Source organism: Euprymna scolopes, chromosome 38, assembly GCF_053919585.1.
Source record: "Euprymna scolopes isolate OS-2025 chromosome 38, ASM5391958v1, whole genome shotgun sequence".
NCBI classification, from domain to species: domain Eukaryota; kingdom Metazoa; phylum Mollusca; class Cephalopoda; order Sepiida; family Sepiolidae; genus Euprymna; species Euprymna scolopes.
The window spans coordinates 10,633,099-10,651,238 of record NC_136519.1 but is presented as its reverse complement, the minus strand read 5'-3'; the positions used below and the strand labels follow the sequence as shown (position 1 = coordinate 10,651,238).

Below are 18,140 nucleotides of genomic sequence, written 5' to 3'. Positions count from 1 at the left end.
GTGAGTAAATGAAGTAGTTATATATATATATATATATATATATATATATATATATATATATATATAGGATTGTTTGAATTTTTATTTATTTTTTTATTATTAGCGATTAATTTCTTTATTTCGCTTCCTGAGCGTTTTCTCTTATTATAAGAAAGGAGTTATTTGCCGTTTGTTTACATTTTTCTTCGCCTAAAATCTGAGGATGTTTTTACTATTTTATTTTTATTTTAAATATTAATTGTTAATTATTAATTAATAATTACTACGTGCATAAAAGCAAGTCATATATATATATATATATAATATATATATATATATATATATATATATATATATATATATATATATATATATATATATGTGTGTGTGAAATTTAGTACTTTGAGTCCAGAATGAGTTTACATAGTGTTTCAGCTAGGAGAAAATCCTCAAAATGAAGAGGAAATATTCAACTAGCATCGTTAGAATTCATAGATGGACTCTATGAATTCTGACGATGCTAGTTGGATATTTCCTCTTCTTTTTGAGGATTTTCCCCTAGCTGAAACAATATGTAAACTCATTCTGGACTCACAGTAATAAATTTCATATATATATATATATATATATATATATATATATATATATATATATATATATATATATATATATATATATATATACAACTATCGTAGCTAAGGTGGGGGCGTTCGCCCCGGGTGACAGCCAGAGATGGGTGACAAAATTTTCCTTCCCCAAAATCTTTCAGCCAGGCTAAGGTGCGAAAATAGTCGGAAATAGAATTTATTTATTATATACTAGCAGAGGAGTACCCGGTGTTGCCCGGGTGTTTGGAGGTGTGTGTAGTTTTGGGTAAATCAAAACACCCGGGTGTTTGTGTCGGGGAGGGGGGGGGGTAAAATACAAAAGTTTTGGTAGGTAAGTATGAAGGTTCGAACCCGAACCCTTGAGTCGAAGTTGGAAATTAAAGTGTGAAAAGAACGTGTGATGTTAACCACTGGGCTACCACGAAATAGTAAGATAGCATGTTTGAATTTATTTAAGTATTAAAACGTCAGGTGCCCGTACTTAATGAGATCCATCTTGACTGCGGGGCATATTTTATTTACTGCGGGGCAGGATTTCTTTTTTTTTTTTTTTGTTTCCCCAAGATGTTATTGGGAAAACCGGCTCCCCATAAAAAGGGGATTGTCCAAATTGAATAGCAATTGTCTGATATAAGGAGAAACTCCACATTGATCAAAGCTAATTGCTTTCGGACGTTTCCGGAAAAATGCCGCCAGAATTAGTTTCACTTTTATTATGCGAAAAAGCTTAATGCACATGCGACGATCGAAAAATGTTGAATATTTATCTTTTCAAATTCGAGCAAATTAAATAGACAAGCGAGCCCCGTTGTTAACTCGTAGATATTATGATTTAGACGTCATATAAAAAGTTTTAAGAAGAAGTGAGTCGACCGATCGCTGCTAGGAAAAAAACCTTTCTCGGACATATACAAAAAGCGAACATACATACATACATACATACACACATTTTCGCTTTTATATTTATTGATTATGTAATTTTTAAGTTTTAGTTTTAAAAAAATCTTTTTTTTAGAATATTACACACTCTTAAATAAAATTAATTATTGATTGAAAAATCTTTTACCGATTTTTATTGAAAACTCTAAATCTTGTACTTTTGACATCATTTGATGACATTTATTTCGTTTTTTAATTGTGAAAAAAATAGAAATAAAGGAATATATATATATATATATATATATATATATATATATATATATATATATATATATCAATTTTAGCGGAACGAAATTAACGAGTTGACTGTATAGCCTAGCAACAAAGAACAACTCGATTGCTGATAACACAAGCGTGTTTTAATGTTTAACCACTCTATGTCTTATTTGTTGACGTGCAGGAATACAAAAAGTCGTTCGAAAAAAAAAACAACGTTTTTTTTCAAAAGCGCAAAATTTTTGACCGATCCTTCGGTCTTTTTCGATGCAGGAGAAGAACTGATATAGCCAATGAAGTTTATATATATATATATATATATATATATATATATATATATATATATATATATATATATATATATATATATATTACTGTTTTTAAAAATTTTGTTATTATTATAATTTTTTTTATTACCGTTTTATCTGTTTGGTTACATATGTTTCGGATGTTGGACCATGTTTACGATCTAACAGCCTCGTCAGACCTGACCCGTTTCTGTAAGGTCTGACGAGGCTGTTAGATCGTAAACACAGTCCAACGTCCGAAACATATGTAACCAAACAGATAAAACGGTAATAAAAAAATAAAACACATGTTTGCTCTGCAATAGTATTGAGCACTCTCTTCAGGTTTTTACTAATTACCAGTTTTACCAATATATATATATATATATATATATATATATATATATATCCATCCCAATATTCTTGACTTGGAAAAAATGTTCTATTTTAAGTTAACATTATTGTAACTTTAAAAACGAATGTCATATACTGTCGAGTTTCCTAGGTGCACAGTAGTGGCAGGTTTCTGAAAAAGCATGCATTTCATTTATTTTCAGAATCGAAACCTGGATAATCATGAAATGACTGAACCGTCCGAGCGGCTATCAGCAACGTCAAGGTAAAAAAGCAAAAAAAGGCAGCGCTGAACAACATTAAAGCATTTTTGCTGAAGTGAATACAAAAACCAGGAACTGTCAAAAGTTCTGATTTTATTGAAGCTGAAAGTAGAGCGCCTGAAAAACAGTTCGAGGGCCATTTTTCAATTGATAGCGAGCAATCGAGAGACAGCAACACAGAATAAACTTATATTGAAGATCATTGTGATACAGCAATTGCAACTTGATCAGAAGAAGAGTTTGAAGGCTCAGCTGCCAGCACCGGCAGTAATTTGTCAACATTCAACGATGTGTCATCGTGGCAAATTCCTATGCCTGATAGTGTCAGAAAAAATATTATCATCAAAAGGGGGGCGAGCCATTCTAGAATAAGCATGGACCTTTTAAGTCGGTTAAAAGACCAGGTTCAAACGTTAAAGGTGAATTTCGGCAACTTTCTACAACCTGGTTTTATTCCTCATTGTCAAATGGCGACAGGGTGCTACGATCATGGATGACTTAGTCGCTGCGTGACAGAAAGTTGTACTGCTTTTGCTGTCGGTTGTTTGCCAAAGATGGCAAGGCTCCTGGAACATTTACTTTCGTCACTGGTTTTGAAGCCTGGTAGAAGCTAAATCCAAAAATTATTGAGCATGAACAGTCAAAGGACCATCTGTCATGCTGGGAGAATTGGAAAACGCTGGCTTCACGACTCCAGCTCTGCAAAAAAAAAAAACAGCTACTGCATTGACTTACGAGATCCTCTGGAAATTAAAAAAAAATGAAAGACTAGATATTAAGTTCTGTCGCAGTCAAGGGTACGATAATGCTGCAAGCATGGCCGGAATTCATGGTGGTGCACAAAAAACGATCAAGGACATTAATCCAAGGTGTGTTTTGTGTCTTGCTCTGATCATTCTTTGAATATTTGTGGGAAACATTCGTTTTCTAACAATCCCTCTTGTGTGACATTATTTGGCAGTCTTGAGGCGATGTACACTTTTTACGCTCTGTCAACCCATCACTGGAATGTGTTAGTAAAGTACACAGGTCTTACAGTGAAGAGATTATGCACAACTCGATGGAGTGCACATGCTGATGCAGTGAAGCCCGTGACACAGAAGTTTAACCAATTTGTGGAGGCTATTGAATCTCTGTGTGATGTCGAAGAAACCGAAGAAACAAGAGATACTGCGCACAATCTGTTACCAGCTATATGCGACTTACTTTTATTGCTTGCTTGTTATTCTGAAGTGACGTTTTACAAGAAGTAAACGTAGCTCAGAAGTACATACAAACACTAGGTATTACCCTGGACATGGTTGCTACCAAACTAAGGCTTCTCAGGGTCTTTTTGGAAGAGCAGCGTATGAATGTTGTTGACAATGCCGTCCAGCAATCACTTGCAAAATGTGAAGAACTTGATATCTCTACAGTGAGAAGGATCAGAAGAAAGAACAGAATGCCAGGAGAGGAGGCAAGAGATGTTGAATTGTCATTGCAGGAGAAGACTAAGAAGCAAGTGTCTGGACCGTTTCTTTATCGAGTTGAATACCAGAGTACAGGCAGTGAATGACATTTTGCTGCCCTTTTTTGCCGTTCTGCCAGATAATATTATTTGTGCCCGCGAAGAAGGAATACAGTTGTCTGTTGCCAAGCTCACGGCTGTGTATGATAAACTATCTAAAGAAGACCTTTTTGTGGAAATTCCACGTTTAAGGCGACACCTACAAGCAGCTGAAATAAACTTGGAGGAAGCCAAGCACTGTACTGTACTGCAATCCCTACAGTTTATCATAAAGTGAGACTTTGTTGAACCGTTACCATATCTTACGCTGGCTCTAAAATTCTTTCTGACAATATGTGTTTCTGTGGCATCGCGTGAGAGAAGATTCTCCAGAATGAAACTTATAAAAAATTACTTCCGGTCAACCATGAGCTAGTTGAGATTATCGGATCTGGCTGTCCTGTCTTTTGAAAATGAACTTACAAAAAAAATAAATTTTGACAATGTCACAAAGAAAACAAGAAAACATTCATCATAGGGTAATAATATCGAGTGTATATTCTTTGTGAATTGCTATGTTTTGTATTTAAACGTTCAGAGAGTGAACATTTCTTCTAAAGATCAAAGTATGATGGGGTGTAGCGTTTTATGTAATGTTACTATATTTATGTAATGTTACGATATTTATGCAATGTTACGATATTTATGTAATGTTACGATATTTATGTAATGTTACTATTTTTATGTAATGTTACTATATTTATGTAATGTTACGATATTTATGTAATGTTACTATATTTGTGTAATATTACCATATTTATGCAATGTTACTATATTATGCAATATTACTATATTTATGTAATCTTACTATATTTATGTAATGTTACGATATTTATGTAATGTTCTTATATTTATGTAATGTTACGATATTTATGTAATGTTCCTATATTTATGTAATGTTACTATATTTATGTAATGTTACGATATTTATGTAATGTTACTATATTTATGTAATGTTACGATATTTATGTAATGTTACTATATTTATGTAATGTTACTATATTTATGTAATGTTACGATATTTATATAATGTTACGATATTTATGTGATGTTACGATATTTATGTAATGTTACTATATTTATGTAATGTTACTATATTTATGTAATGTTCCGATATTTATATAATGTTACTATATTTATGTAATGTTACGATATTTATGTAATGTTACTATATTTATGTAATGTTACGATGATTATGTAATGTTACGATATTTATGTAATGTTACTATATTTATGTAATGTTGCTATATTATGTAATGTTACTATATTTATGTAATGTTACGATATTATGTAATGTGACGATATTTATGTAATGTTACTATATTTATGTAATGTTACTATATTTATGTAATGTTACTATATTTACATAATGTTACGATATTTATGTAATGTTACTATATTCATGCAATGTTACGATATTTATATAATGTTATGATATTTATGTAATGTTACAATATTTATATAATATTAATATATTTATGTAATGTTACTATATTTATGTAATGTTACGATGATTATGTAATGTTACGATATTTATATAATGTTACGATATTTATATAATGTTATGATATTTATGTAATGTTACTATATTTATGTAATGTTACGATATTTGTGTAATGTTACTATATTATGTAATGTTACTATATTTATGTAATCTTACGAAATTTATGTAATCTTACGATATTTATGTAATGTTCTTATATTTATGTAATGTCACGATATTTATGTAATGTTACGATGATTATGTAATGTTACGATATTTATGTAATGTTCTTATATTTATGTAATGTTACTATATTTATGTAATGTTACGATGATTATGTAATGTTATGATATTTATGTAATGTTACTATATTTATGTAATGTTACGATATTTGTGTAATGTTACGATATTTATGTAATGTTACGATAGTTATGTAATGTTACTATATTTATGTAATGTTACGATATTTATGTAATGTTCCTATATTTATGTAATGTTACTATATAATGTAATGTTACTATATTTATGTAATGTTACTATATTTATGTAATGTTACGACATTTAATAAAAAATATTTATTGGGATTTGTTTTGTCCCCGCTTTATAACACTCTGGTCTTTTTATTTTTTGTTTTTATTTTATATAAATGCAACTAAGATATATAAAGACAACTAAAATATATAAATACAACTAAAATATATAAATGCAACTAAAATATATAAATACAACTAAAATATATAAATACAACTACGAAACGGAATGAAAATGGAAGAAACGAAAATGTTTTTTTCCCCACATGTCTATTTCAAATTCTATATGATGAAATAAAACTGTAAAATAGCTTAAAAGTTTTACGTTACATATGCAGTTTTGTTAATATGATTTTTCCGAACTTTTGAGCGATTCTGAGCAGATATCGGGAATACTCGGTATATGATGATGATGCAGAGATGCGATGAAGACCAAAAATCCAAATAACGCAAATAGTTACTAATATATGCTAAGTAGAAAATAAGTAAAACACCATTGGTAACGTTGAACTTTTATTTTAACAAGAAAACGAAAACGAAATAAAAGAATGTAAAGAAGTTACGAAAAATGTTTTTGTAGATTTCTTTTTATGAAACCTATTAATTAAAATTTTTATTTATTCATTGTTTTTTGGGGGGCCAATGTTGTTTTTTTTTTTTGTTTGTTTTTTCGAGGGAGAACACTGTTATGATTTTTTTTCTTGTTAGTTATTAATTTTTTGCCGATTGTTAGTGGTCATGTTTATGTTTTTTTGTTTGTTTGGTTTTAATTTTTTTAATGTAGAGGGTATGGTGGTTGGCAAATTTTCTTTTGCTACAAGAGCAGACGATAACCGCAAAGATAGAAAAGAGGGCGTAGAGAAAGTGGAAGGAAGCTGAGGGTTATATTGAGCTACCTGGTTCATTGTGCAGGCGAAAGGATATTTGAATTTCTGTCTCCACATGAACTCTGTCAGGTTGCTTTCTGATAGTTCCCCTTTGATCCCACATTCGATTTTTTTTTCTTTCCTTTGCTTCCCTCCACCTTCTCTCGACGTGGTTCGTTATCGTGGATGTAGTAGAGTCAACAAAGTTTATAGATGCATTATCTTAATTATCTGGAAACTTTGGCAAAAAACAACTTTATTTAAGTGTGAACCTTGCCAAAATATAATTGAATAAAAAAATTCATTAAAATATTTTAGCGTTTGTTAACTTGAATTCGATTAGTTAAGTATATCCCGGTTGTTCTCGATATCTGCCTGGAAACGCTCATAAAGGTTCGGAAAAATCGCGGTAACAAAACTGCATATTTTTCTTTCTAGTGTAGATTTAAATAGAAAATAAAAAGATCGTTAACTCACTGCTTTTTTTTTGTTTTTTTGTTTTTTCTATTTTTTATAAGCGTCTTCTTTTCTCACTGATTTTTCTTTTTTTTTTTCTTTTTCGGCGTTTCTATTCGACTGCGTTTCTAATGCCCTTTTTCCTTCTCCATAACAACAATTAATTTATTTATTTTTTCATCCATTTACTAAGTGACTCGTCATAGTATACACTTATGTTGTTCTTCCTAAAAAGGGTTTCATATACGATTTTCATACTAGCAAATAAGTTGATTATTGTGATATTATGAACAGTTGCATTTGAACTGATTGTTTTTCGTATTTCATTTTGTCTTTGATTGTAGATGTAAGCAGTAACGTACAGACCCGGAAGTAAGTAGAGCATGTATGAAAATTTTAGATAGCAAACCATTCAGCATAGGGTGAAGTGGGGGGCAGTGAGTGACATTTGAGCGGACCGCCTCGGATGACGTTTAGTCTAACTACGCCAGTGATATATATATATATATATATATATATATATATATATATATATATATATATATATATATATATATATATATATTCCGAGGGATCGTTTTACCAATTTGGTCCAATTCCAACCAATACTTTCACCGTCTATTTAGTAAAGCTGTCTAATTCCTTAACTATGTTATTTTGTTTTAGTTTCTTGGCCTTAACGGATTCCAGGACAAGAATGCATTTAATTTGGAGGTGTATTCATCTAAGTGCTGTTATTTAAGTTAATGTCACTGAGAGAAGGTGCACCATTCCTCGTATAAGCCAGAATGTAGTCCCTTTGAAGGGATTGTGCTTTAAATACACGAAGTCACTTTGAATAGTTGAGTAAAGTTCTCTTTGAAATTAATTCTAATCCAGGAACCTATGTAGACAAATGCTTCAGTTAGTGTTCAATAAAGTATATTGTCTTATACAATATTGTTTTTTGCTGCTGAAAGAAAATTTTTACTTTTTATCTTCGTGGGAGTAAAATAGATGCAATTTTTTTTTTTTTTTTTTGTCTTGGCTGTGTTTATACGACACTGAAACATACATTGCATCGTATTTTTAGACTCTCATGATCTTGAGTGTGTGTGTGTGTGTGCGTGTGTGTGTGTGTGTGTGCGTGTGTGTGTGTGTGTGTGTGTGTGTGCGTGTGTGTGTGTGCGTGTGTGTGTGTGCGTGTGTGTGTGTGTGTGTGTGCGTGCGTGTGTGTGTGTGTGTGCGTGTGTGTGTGTGTGTGTGTGTGTGTGTGTGTGCGTGTGTGTGTGTTTGTTTGTGTGTGTGTGTGTGTGCTTGCGTGTGTTTGTGTGTGTGTGTGTGCGTGTGTGTGTGTGTGTGTGCTTGCGTGTGGATGTGCGTGTGTGTGTGTTTGTTCGTGTATGTTTGTGCGTGTGGATGTGTCTCTGTGTGTATGCTTGTGTATGTATAAATCAAAACGTAGATTCCATGAGCAAAGCTTCTTTCTTAGAACTGCACGCCTGTGGAACTCTGTTCCGCTTGCCTGTTTCCCTCCCGACTTCAACCTGGATGTCTTCAAGTCCAACACAAACAAATTCCTGATGAACCGCCTCCTTAAGTAATGACACTTTATCGATTCTCCAATACTATTACTACACTATCCCATTGATTACTGTACACACAATAACCCTTATCCCCGAGTGGCCCTTGGGCCTTGATAAGTGGTGAACTCCATGTAAAAAAAATGTGTTTTTGTGTGTGTGTGTGTTTGTGTGTATGTTTGTGCTTGTGTGTTTGTGCATGTATATTTCTGCGTGTGTGTTTGTGCTTATGTATGTGTCTGTGTGTGTGCATGTGTGTGTTTATTTGAAATATCAAACAGTTATATATTTTCACATTTCTCATATGCTTTCTGTTGAAAATGTAAAATATTTTTCATACAGGAACACCAAAAACATTGAAGTAAAAAAAAAGGCAAAAGAATGCTGCAAAACTACAGAAAGAGGCTGATGATTAATACATACCGAAAAACTGACTACAATATATATTTTTTGTTTTCATTTTATTTCAGTAAATATGTTCTCAGAAATCAAGGGACTTTTTTCACTTGATCTCAATATAAAACACGTAGATATCCGTGTGTTCAATCAAGGTTCTTAATACATCTCAAACGTTGAGTTAGTATAAAAATGAAGAACATTAATTTTCTTCTCCCAAATTAATTATGTTATAGTATATCTTTCTTTTTGGTCTCGAGGTCTTATCAGATTCAAGGACAAGAATTTAACTGGTCTGGTGGAGTATCCAGCTAAGTGTTATTACTTGAGGACTAGAGGAAAGTGCACGATTTTGTGTATAAGCCAATGTATAGTTTTGAGGGAATCTTTTTCTGTTTCGAATACTATATATATATATATATATATATATATATATATATATATATATATATATATATAGAATACTATATATATATAGAATACTATATATATATAGAATACTATATATATATATAGAATACTATATATATATAGAATACTATATATATATATAGAATACTATATATATATAGAATACTATATATATATATATATATATATATATATAGAATACTATATATATATAGAATACTATATATATATATTATATATAGAATACTATATATATATATATAGAATACTATATATATATATGGAATACTATATATATATATATATATATATAGAATACTATATATATATATATATATATATAGAATACTATATATATATATATATATATAGAATACTATATATATATAGAATACTATATATATATAGAATACTATATATATATATATATATAGAATACTATATATATATATATAGAATACTATATATATATATATAGAATACTATATATATATATCGAATACTATATATATATATATATATATATATATATATATATATATATATATATATATATATATATATATATATATATATATATATAGTCATCCACATACAATACTGTTTCGTTGTTTCACAACTCATGGGATGATTCAAATATTTCTCCCGATTCCGATACAATTACCGATTTCGATTCTTTTTTAAATCCCCAAATATTTAACTATAAAGTTATTTTTTTTTCTTGATTACCGTAAAAACACATGTTAAATGTGCAGATATTTTCTCATTCATAAAAACACACTGGAGGGGTCTTATCTTTAGATTTTAGTTTTACTGGTCTTTTAAAATCAACAAATATTATTTCATTATTACGACCAGCAGTGGAAAGTTTTGTCTCAAATCAAATCAAATCTATATATATATAAAAGTGGACGTGTCTGCGACACAGACAAGTTCATATATATATATATATATATATATATATATATATATATATATATATATATATATATATATATATATATATATATATATATGTGTGTGTGTGTGTTAGTGTGGCGACGATTAATCGGAATCAACATTGGGAACCAGAAGGAATCTGGGGGTATCAGAATCGGAAAAATTTTATTTCCTGATGCCAAAAACTATTCCTTCAATTATTTTTTTTTTTACTAGCATGAGTGCCCGGCGTTGCCCGGGTGTTTGGAGGTGTATGCTTAGCAAAAAAAAAAAAAATACAAAACAAAAACAAAACAAAACAAAACAAAAAACGATCAATTTTTTTTAATTGTTACCCCTATTATGACCCCTTAACATTTATTGTTTTGGGCTCAAATCAAGTTATTAAGTTAGATCCATGTCCAAGGAACCTATATCTAAAATCTACAGTATTTAGACCCAAAATTAGCGGAGGAGTTGGGTAGAGTTATCAAAGGTCAAATCTGCCCCTGTCGGTGGGGCTCTAGAATACGCCGACTGCCCCCCTGCAGAGGGTAAAAGTCCCTCAATGGGGGTCTTGGATATGACCTTAAACTATATCCAGTGGTGAGGCCCCAGCTTGTGGGTTTGGGGAGTGTGGAGCCACCCTTTAATTACCATTGCTCCCAGGTCCACTCTGACCCGGAGTGGTAGTATCTGTTAGGGTCCCAACTATGGGTTAAATAGAAACTGACGTGAAAACAACAAATATATTCTATTAAAAAAAATTTTCTTCAAAATCTTTGGATTCGGCATTAAATAACCCGAAAAGGGTTGATATGCTGTAAAACAAAAACAACCAACCAACCAATCAAAGGTCAAATCGTTGAACTTTGACCCCTTAACAGCGAAATTTCTGGCCGAAACCCGATCACATAGAATTTTCCAAATCTCACTACCCTGTATATCAAATTTCGAGTCTGTAGACTAAAAATTGACAGAGTTATTGCGTAGGGAAATGTACACAGACACACACAGACAGACACGTTCACTTTTATATATATATATATATATATATAAATGCAACTTTGTCTCTATGTGTGAGTTCGTTCCTTATAGACTACAAAACGGCTAAACAGATTTTCTTTAAAATTTAAAGAATTTTAGTGTATAAGTCTGGGACTGATCTTAGTTAAGTTTTGTCTCAGAATACCCTCGATAATTACCGATAATCGAAAATATTATTTTGATTTATCTATTATCGATAAAGCCATTTTTTCTATGTCGGCGCTTAGCAACAATGAGAGAACAACAGGTTGTGGAAATTCTATTGTTGGTAAGTTGATAGCGTGTTTTTTTTTGTTTTGTTTTTTGTTTTTATTTTTGTTTTTATTTTTATTTTTTATTTTTTGTTGTTGTTTTGAAAGACGTGGTCTGTAGGTTCAAACTCCGCACGTAAATTTCTAATTTTTTTGCATTAACTGCAAATAACTTTATAAGACTTGAAAAATTACGTGGTTTTTTTTGGGGGGGGGAGGGGGTCTTTTTGCATGATGTAGTCTGAAGGTTCAGACCCCGCACGTAAATTTCTTAATTTTTTTTTTCGTTAACTGGAAAGAAGTTTATTTATAAGATTGGAAAATTTATGTGTGTGTGTATATTTTTAAAGTATCTATTATTTTTGCAATATAAAACTGGAATATTACGGTACTTTAATCAAACTTTATAATTGAAAAGCAATTTCAACACATTCTACACACATATTTAGTGAAAATGTGATTCAGAGGTTTCTTATATGTCGGTTTAAGAAAACATAGACCCCAACAACCAAGCAAAAGTATTATGTCCGGCAACATAAGATAACGAATTTTTCTAAACAGTTGACTAATTGTAGAACTATACGGCAACAAACATACAAATTCTTACAACGAATAGATAGTCGACGTTGATCCTGTGGTTTCTTTCGCATACTGTTCAAGAAATCATGGCCTTCAAAACCTCGTCAAAGTAGTTAGTTTTGAGCTGGAAGAATAACTATTAAGGGGAAAATCAGAGACATTGGATTGTTGTTGGCACATTGAACCCACTGTGTGGGGGCCACGTTGATCAGTAAGGTGTCAATATAACCGAAATTTACTAAAATAATTTTAGGATTACAAAAAAAAAGAAAATATTGGAATTACCAAAGATACAGATCAAAAGAGGCATAAAAAGGCATCAAAGCAACCCCAAGCTAGGCTGGGTAATACTGCTAGTATATATATATATATATATATATATATATATATATATATATATATATATATATATATATATATATATATATATAAAGTGATGATTGTGTAGTTCTAACGAAAGAAAAAATGTATATATAAAAGAGTGTAGCCATCAACAATTGTGAGTTTTTATTTTTATTTTAAAATATTTTTATAACGCGTTTCAAGCTTTGTTTCGCTCTGTTCAGATATTTTCGTAAAAAGTTTATTTTTTTAAACGAAAGTTTGAAATGTTAGTTTTACATCCGCCGATACTAAATGCGTTTTTCAGAGTGATGTGGTCTTAGACATTCTGTCCCCAACAGTAAGTGTTGGTAGTGTCCAGTCAGAGTTAAGTTCAAAGAGGGGGCTTTTGGTTCATTTGGTGAAAGTTTTTTATGGTTTTTTATAACTTTTCTTTACCCATGTATAGCACACACTCACACACAATCACACACATATACATACATGTACATATACATATACACACGCATACGCACGCACGCGGGTATATACACATACACACGCATATACACAGAAATATATGTAGGAGCATACATATATACATACCCACCTACACACTCACACACGTACTCACACACATCCACCCACTAATATATCACACACATATTGGTTAAATTCCCCCCCCAATCAAAACACGCATGCATACATGTACTTAATTATTCAAACATAAGTACACGCACGTACACACAAGTAAGATGGGGAATAGGTAGGAGATGATATATATACACACACACGCACACACAATCACACACATACATATACATGCACATATATATATATACATACATGTACGCACATACACACTTACATACATCCGCATACGTATGCAGGCACACACACATACATACACACACATGCATATATAGAGAGAGATATGTAGGGGCTCACACATACGCATACATCCATATACACACATACACACACGAATTCATTTACCCACCCATATATATGCATACATATATATACACACACACATATATACAGATGCGTATACATTCATTCACCAATATATATATGGACACACACACCCACAATCACACACACACATACATATTCATACACTCATACCTTACATATATATTGGTTGAAGTTTTCTTTCTTTCCTAATCCAAGCATCGGCTTCGTAAACGTTCAACAGACGCCGGTGAATTTTGATTGGTTCAATTTTTTACGCCTAGAGGAATTCAATGGCGTATCCCTGCTTCTGACACATGTCCATGAGAGGAGCTGCTTTCTTAGAGTCTCACACTATCAATACCTGCAACAGAGAGATAAAACTTTCAGCTCATAAATGCATAAGTTCAATCATCATAACGATGCAATGTGTAATCCCCTCTGATCCACTCAGGCGGAATACAAAAAAAGTAGGAGGCATTACGTTTAGAACGTCCCTCGTACTTTTGAATGGCTTTTATATTTTCAAATGTCCTTTTTGCTATTTAAGTGACTTTAAATGAAGAGAGAGAGGGGGGGGCCTTACCTGCTTCATGTCGATAAAGGTAAACGGATCCGGAGATAAATATTCAATCTTGTGGACATCATATGTTATGTATTCTTGAAGTTTATAATATTGAGGAACCTGCGATATGAAATATAAAAGGAAGAAAAGAAAGTAAAATTCTGCTTTATTTATTTACTTATTTATCAATTTTTATATTAAAATGTTCACTAACATTTGTTTACCAAAGGTTTTATCCAATAAACTATGAAAAAAAAGACACATGCCTTATTTCTGGGACTGAATTATTTTCTTTACCCAAATGAGCAATTCTTAATGATGTTATGTAGTCAGTGGGTGTATAACATATATACGTGTGTCTTGTATATTTGCGTGTTTTTTCGCGTATCGTTTACTGATATATATAACAGTGTTTTTGATATCTAATGAATGTGTGTATACAGAGTGTAGGAATATTCATTGTGTTCTGAATGTATATAAAATGTTCGTTGTGTACGCGACCGCTTCTTTACAAATACACATAATTAACAAACGTGACACAAACTTTTCCAGAGAGCTTTTGTTATAATCAAACAATAACAATATGTCTGCTTGTCTCAGAACAAAGGAACCACATACCTTCTTATTTGTCCAAACCCCGAAAGGACGCCATAACAACGGGTTGTATTTTATAGTCTTTAATCGTCTTATGGATTCCTTTGTCGGAGTTTAGCACGCCACGTCTTTTTCTACATTTTTTCTGTTTTTCCCCATACTGCGTTTCTTGCCAACTCCTTAGTTTGATCTCTGCTAACTAACTATTACGTCATCAAAGCAGACCAAATCAGTGTCGTTCACATAAGCTAAAACTTTACTAAACATTCCAAGATGTAAATATACATTTTCCACAATCTAATTGTTTTATATTCGTAATAATAATAATCGACGAGGTTACCCGGCGTTGTCCGGTCAATATCTAACAATGATAGTTTTAGTATTACCTATACTGAAGATTGGTCATTTAACATTCAAAAGATTTTCACTTTAATAATTAACTGAGCACTTTATCCACTGCGTCAAAGGTCTATTAATTTTAGGATCCTTAAAGCTATTCTTGTATTAGATATGCAAAAGCACCAAAACACCGGCAGTGTTTGTGATGCCCCTAAATCTGGTCGTCCTAGAGTTACTTCTTACAGGGAAGACAATGCAATCAAGATCCGCAGCCTCAAAAGCAGATTTGAAACGGCTCTCCAAATCCAACAACAGTGTAATCTTGTTAAAAAGTGCTCTCTTTCTACAGTTAAGAACATTGAAGGAATTTTGCACAGTCGTTTGTACCGTTTTCTCATCATATTTCAAGCTGCGGCTGATTTCTCGATTGAATAAACCAGAAAGGTGGAGATTAATGAGCTCCTGACGATTACTAAAAAAAAAATGAGCCATATGATCAAAATATTACGTTGTATTACCTGGAACAACAACAATTACGATTAGAGATGCTTTGTTGCATAAAGGGTGGATATTTTAAGCTAGTTTTAGGCTCATTTGTTGCTGCAGAGTTTCTTTTGCCTTCTTGATTTGAAGTTAATTTTTTTAAATTGACATGAACACCAGGATACTTCAATTAAAAGTCAAATAAGAACAGGCAAAATTATAGAAAAATAAGAGATGCATCAAATGAGGTATAGGTTGTTTAAACAGTTACATTCAATTTAACTTAAATTAGTGTTTTTTAAAGAAATCGCACGGGTGGACTTTCTTTTTGGTACCACTGCATAAAAATATTGTTGTGTCTGTATCAATAACAACACGAACGTAGAAAGTAAAGGTAAAACAAATATATTAAGACGAAAAGATAATACATATTTACACAGGTGCAGTTGTACTGCAGTTGGAAGATTGTCCGGCAGAGGGCGTGTTAAAGTCTTTCATGGAGCAACCGGCACATGCGTCTTGCCTATCCGGCGTTCGAACACAGCTCCCCGGTCTTGCTGACTTAATACCTTTATCTATATCTTGTTCACCCACGTATGCTAATTAGTGGGCGTCTCCACAACAAATATACAAAACTATATTTTAAAAATAAACATAGTGAATTCTAAACAGAACGGCGAATTGTAAAATTTTTATTTTTTATTAACAAATAACTGCTTATTAAGGCCCAAAGGTCAATTGACGATAAAAGTAATGGGCTTGTATCAGGTGGGCGGGGAAACAAACACCTGGCAGATTGCAAACAGTAGGATCTAGCAGAATGATTATTAAAAAGGACAATTCAATAAGAATTTGTTAACATTGAACTTGAAAATGGCCATGTTTATATATTATTTAATTAAATTGGAATTCATTATTGAGTTGAGTATTATTTATTCATTTATTTATTGCAGACTATTATTCTCAATTTTTTTTTACTTGTTGTTTCACGACGTTTCGGCCAACTATTCCTCTGGCCTTCATCAGGGGATAACTGCAACGGGATACGAACTCTGAATCTCCTAACTGCATCCTGAGCAATTACTGGCTTCTATAGTTGTTGTCATCTCACCGCTTTATGGCCAAGTAAGCCTCTTGCTAGCTTTTGGGTAGGATTGAAACTGCTATCTTCAGACAATGCTCACCTGGAACCGAAGAGATTCAACGTCTCTATCCACTCTATCATAGGCCCCGAAGGCACAGTGGATAAAGACATTACCACCTGACGAAGGCCAAAGGAATAGTTGGCCGAAATGTCGTGAAACAACAACTAAAAAAATATGAGGATAATAGTCCGAAATAAATAAATTAATAACTGGCCATGTTATCGTCAATTGGGAAGCAGCTCCATGGTATTGTGTTCCACAGACGGGCATTTCTTGAAAAAAAAAATATGCCCATAGAAAGGATCCTTCTACCGCTCCAGTAGATATCTCACTCCTGATGCAATTCTCTACCTAAAGAAAAGCTAGATACGGCCAATGATGGAGTACTGTTGCCACATCTGGACAGGAGTTGCTAGAAGCAGCTTATCCTGCGTTAACAGAGTTCAAAACAGACTTCGTAACTTAGTAGGGGATGCCCTTTTCTCTTCCCTGGAACCTCTTTCTCACAGAAGAGACGTTGCGAGCCTGCCTTTGCTTTATCGTTATTTCCATGGCAGGTGCTCGTCTGAGCTTCAATCTATGCCCCCCCTCGCCAAACTTTCACGAAAAACACTCGTCTAGCTAGAACCACTACTAATAGTTTCCCACACTCTTTATCTCTTCCTAAACCTAAATGTAGATTCCATGAGCAGAGCTTCTTTCTTAGAACTTCACGTCTGTAGAACTCTCTTCCATTGGCCTGCTTCCCAGTGAAAAACCAGTAAAATAATCCAACTCCGACGGTATTTATATAAACAATATATATATAATTTATTACGCCAGCTAATACATTAATTGAATATGCAACGCACTCACGATTAGATTTTAACGGTTAACAAACACATAAACATTACGACGCCATCTTTTTAAAAAAGAGTTCGTTAACCCTGCCTTTTTATAAGGGAGATAACTTAAATTATATGCATATTAATGCCAATATAAAGGGAGACAACTTAACACCCAACTGACTACAATCTGATTGTCTTCAATTCCAATGTAAACAAGTTCT

At 32.3% G+C, this 18,140-nt stretch overlaps 1 protein-coding gene across 2 annotated transcripts in view; it reads right to left on the bottom strand.

Annotated features, from left to right (window-relative positions):
* Positions 1 to 18,140, bottom strand: part of LOC145263072 (cilia- and flagella-associated protein 221-like) — a 521,858-nt gene that overhangs the window by 210,587 nt on the left and 293,131 nt on the right. For both annotated transcript variants that reach the window (XM_080119938.1, XM_080119937.1), the window contains exon 16: positions 14,553 to 14,651. In XM_080119938.1, coding sequence (XP_079976064.1) covers positions 14,553 to 14,651 — 99 coding nt within the window. The remainder of the gene's footprint in view (positions 1 to 14,552; positions 14,652 to 18,140) is intronic.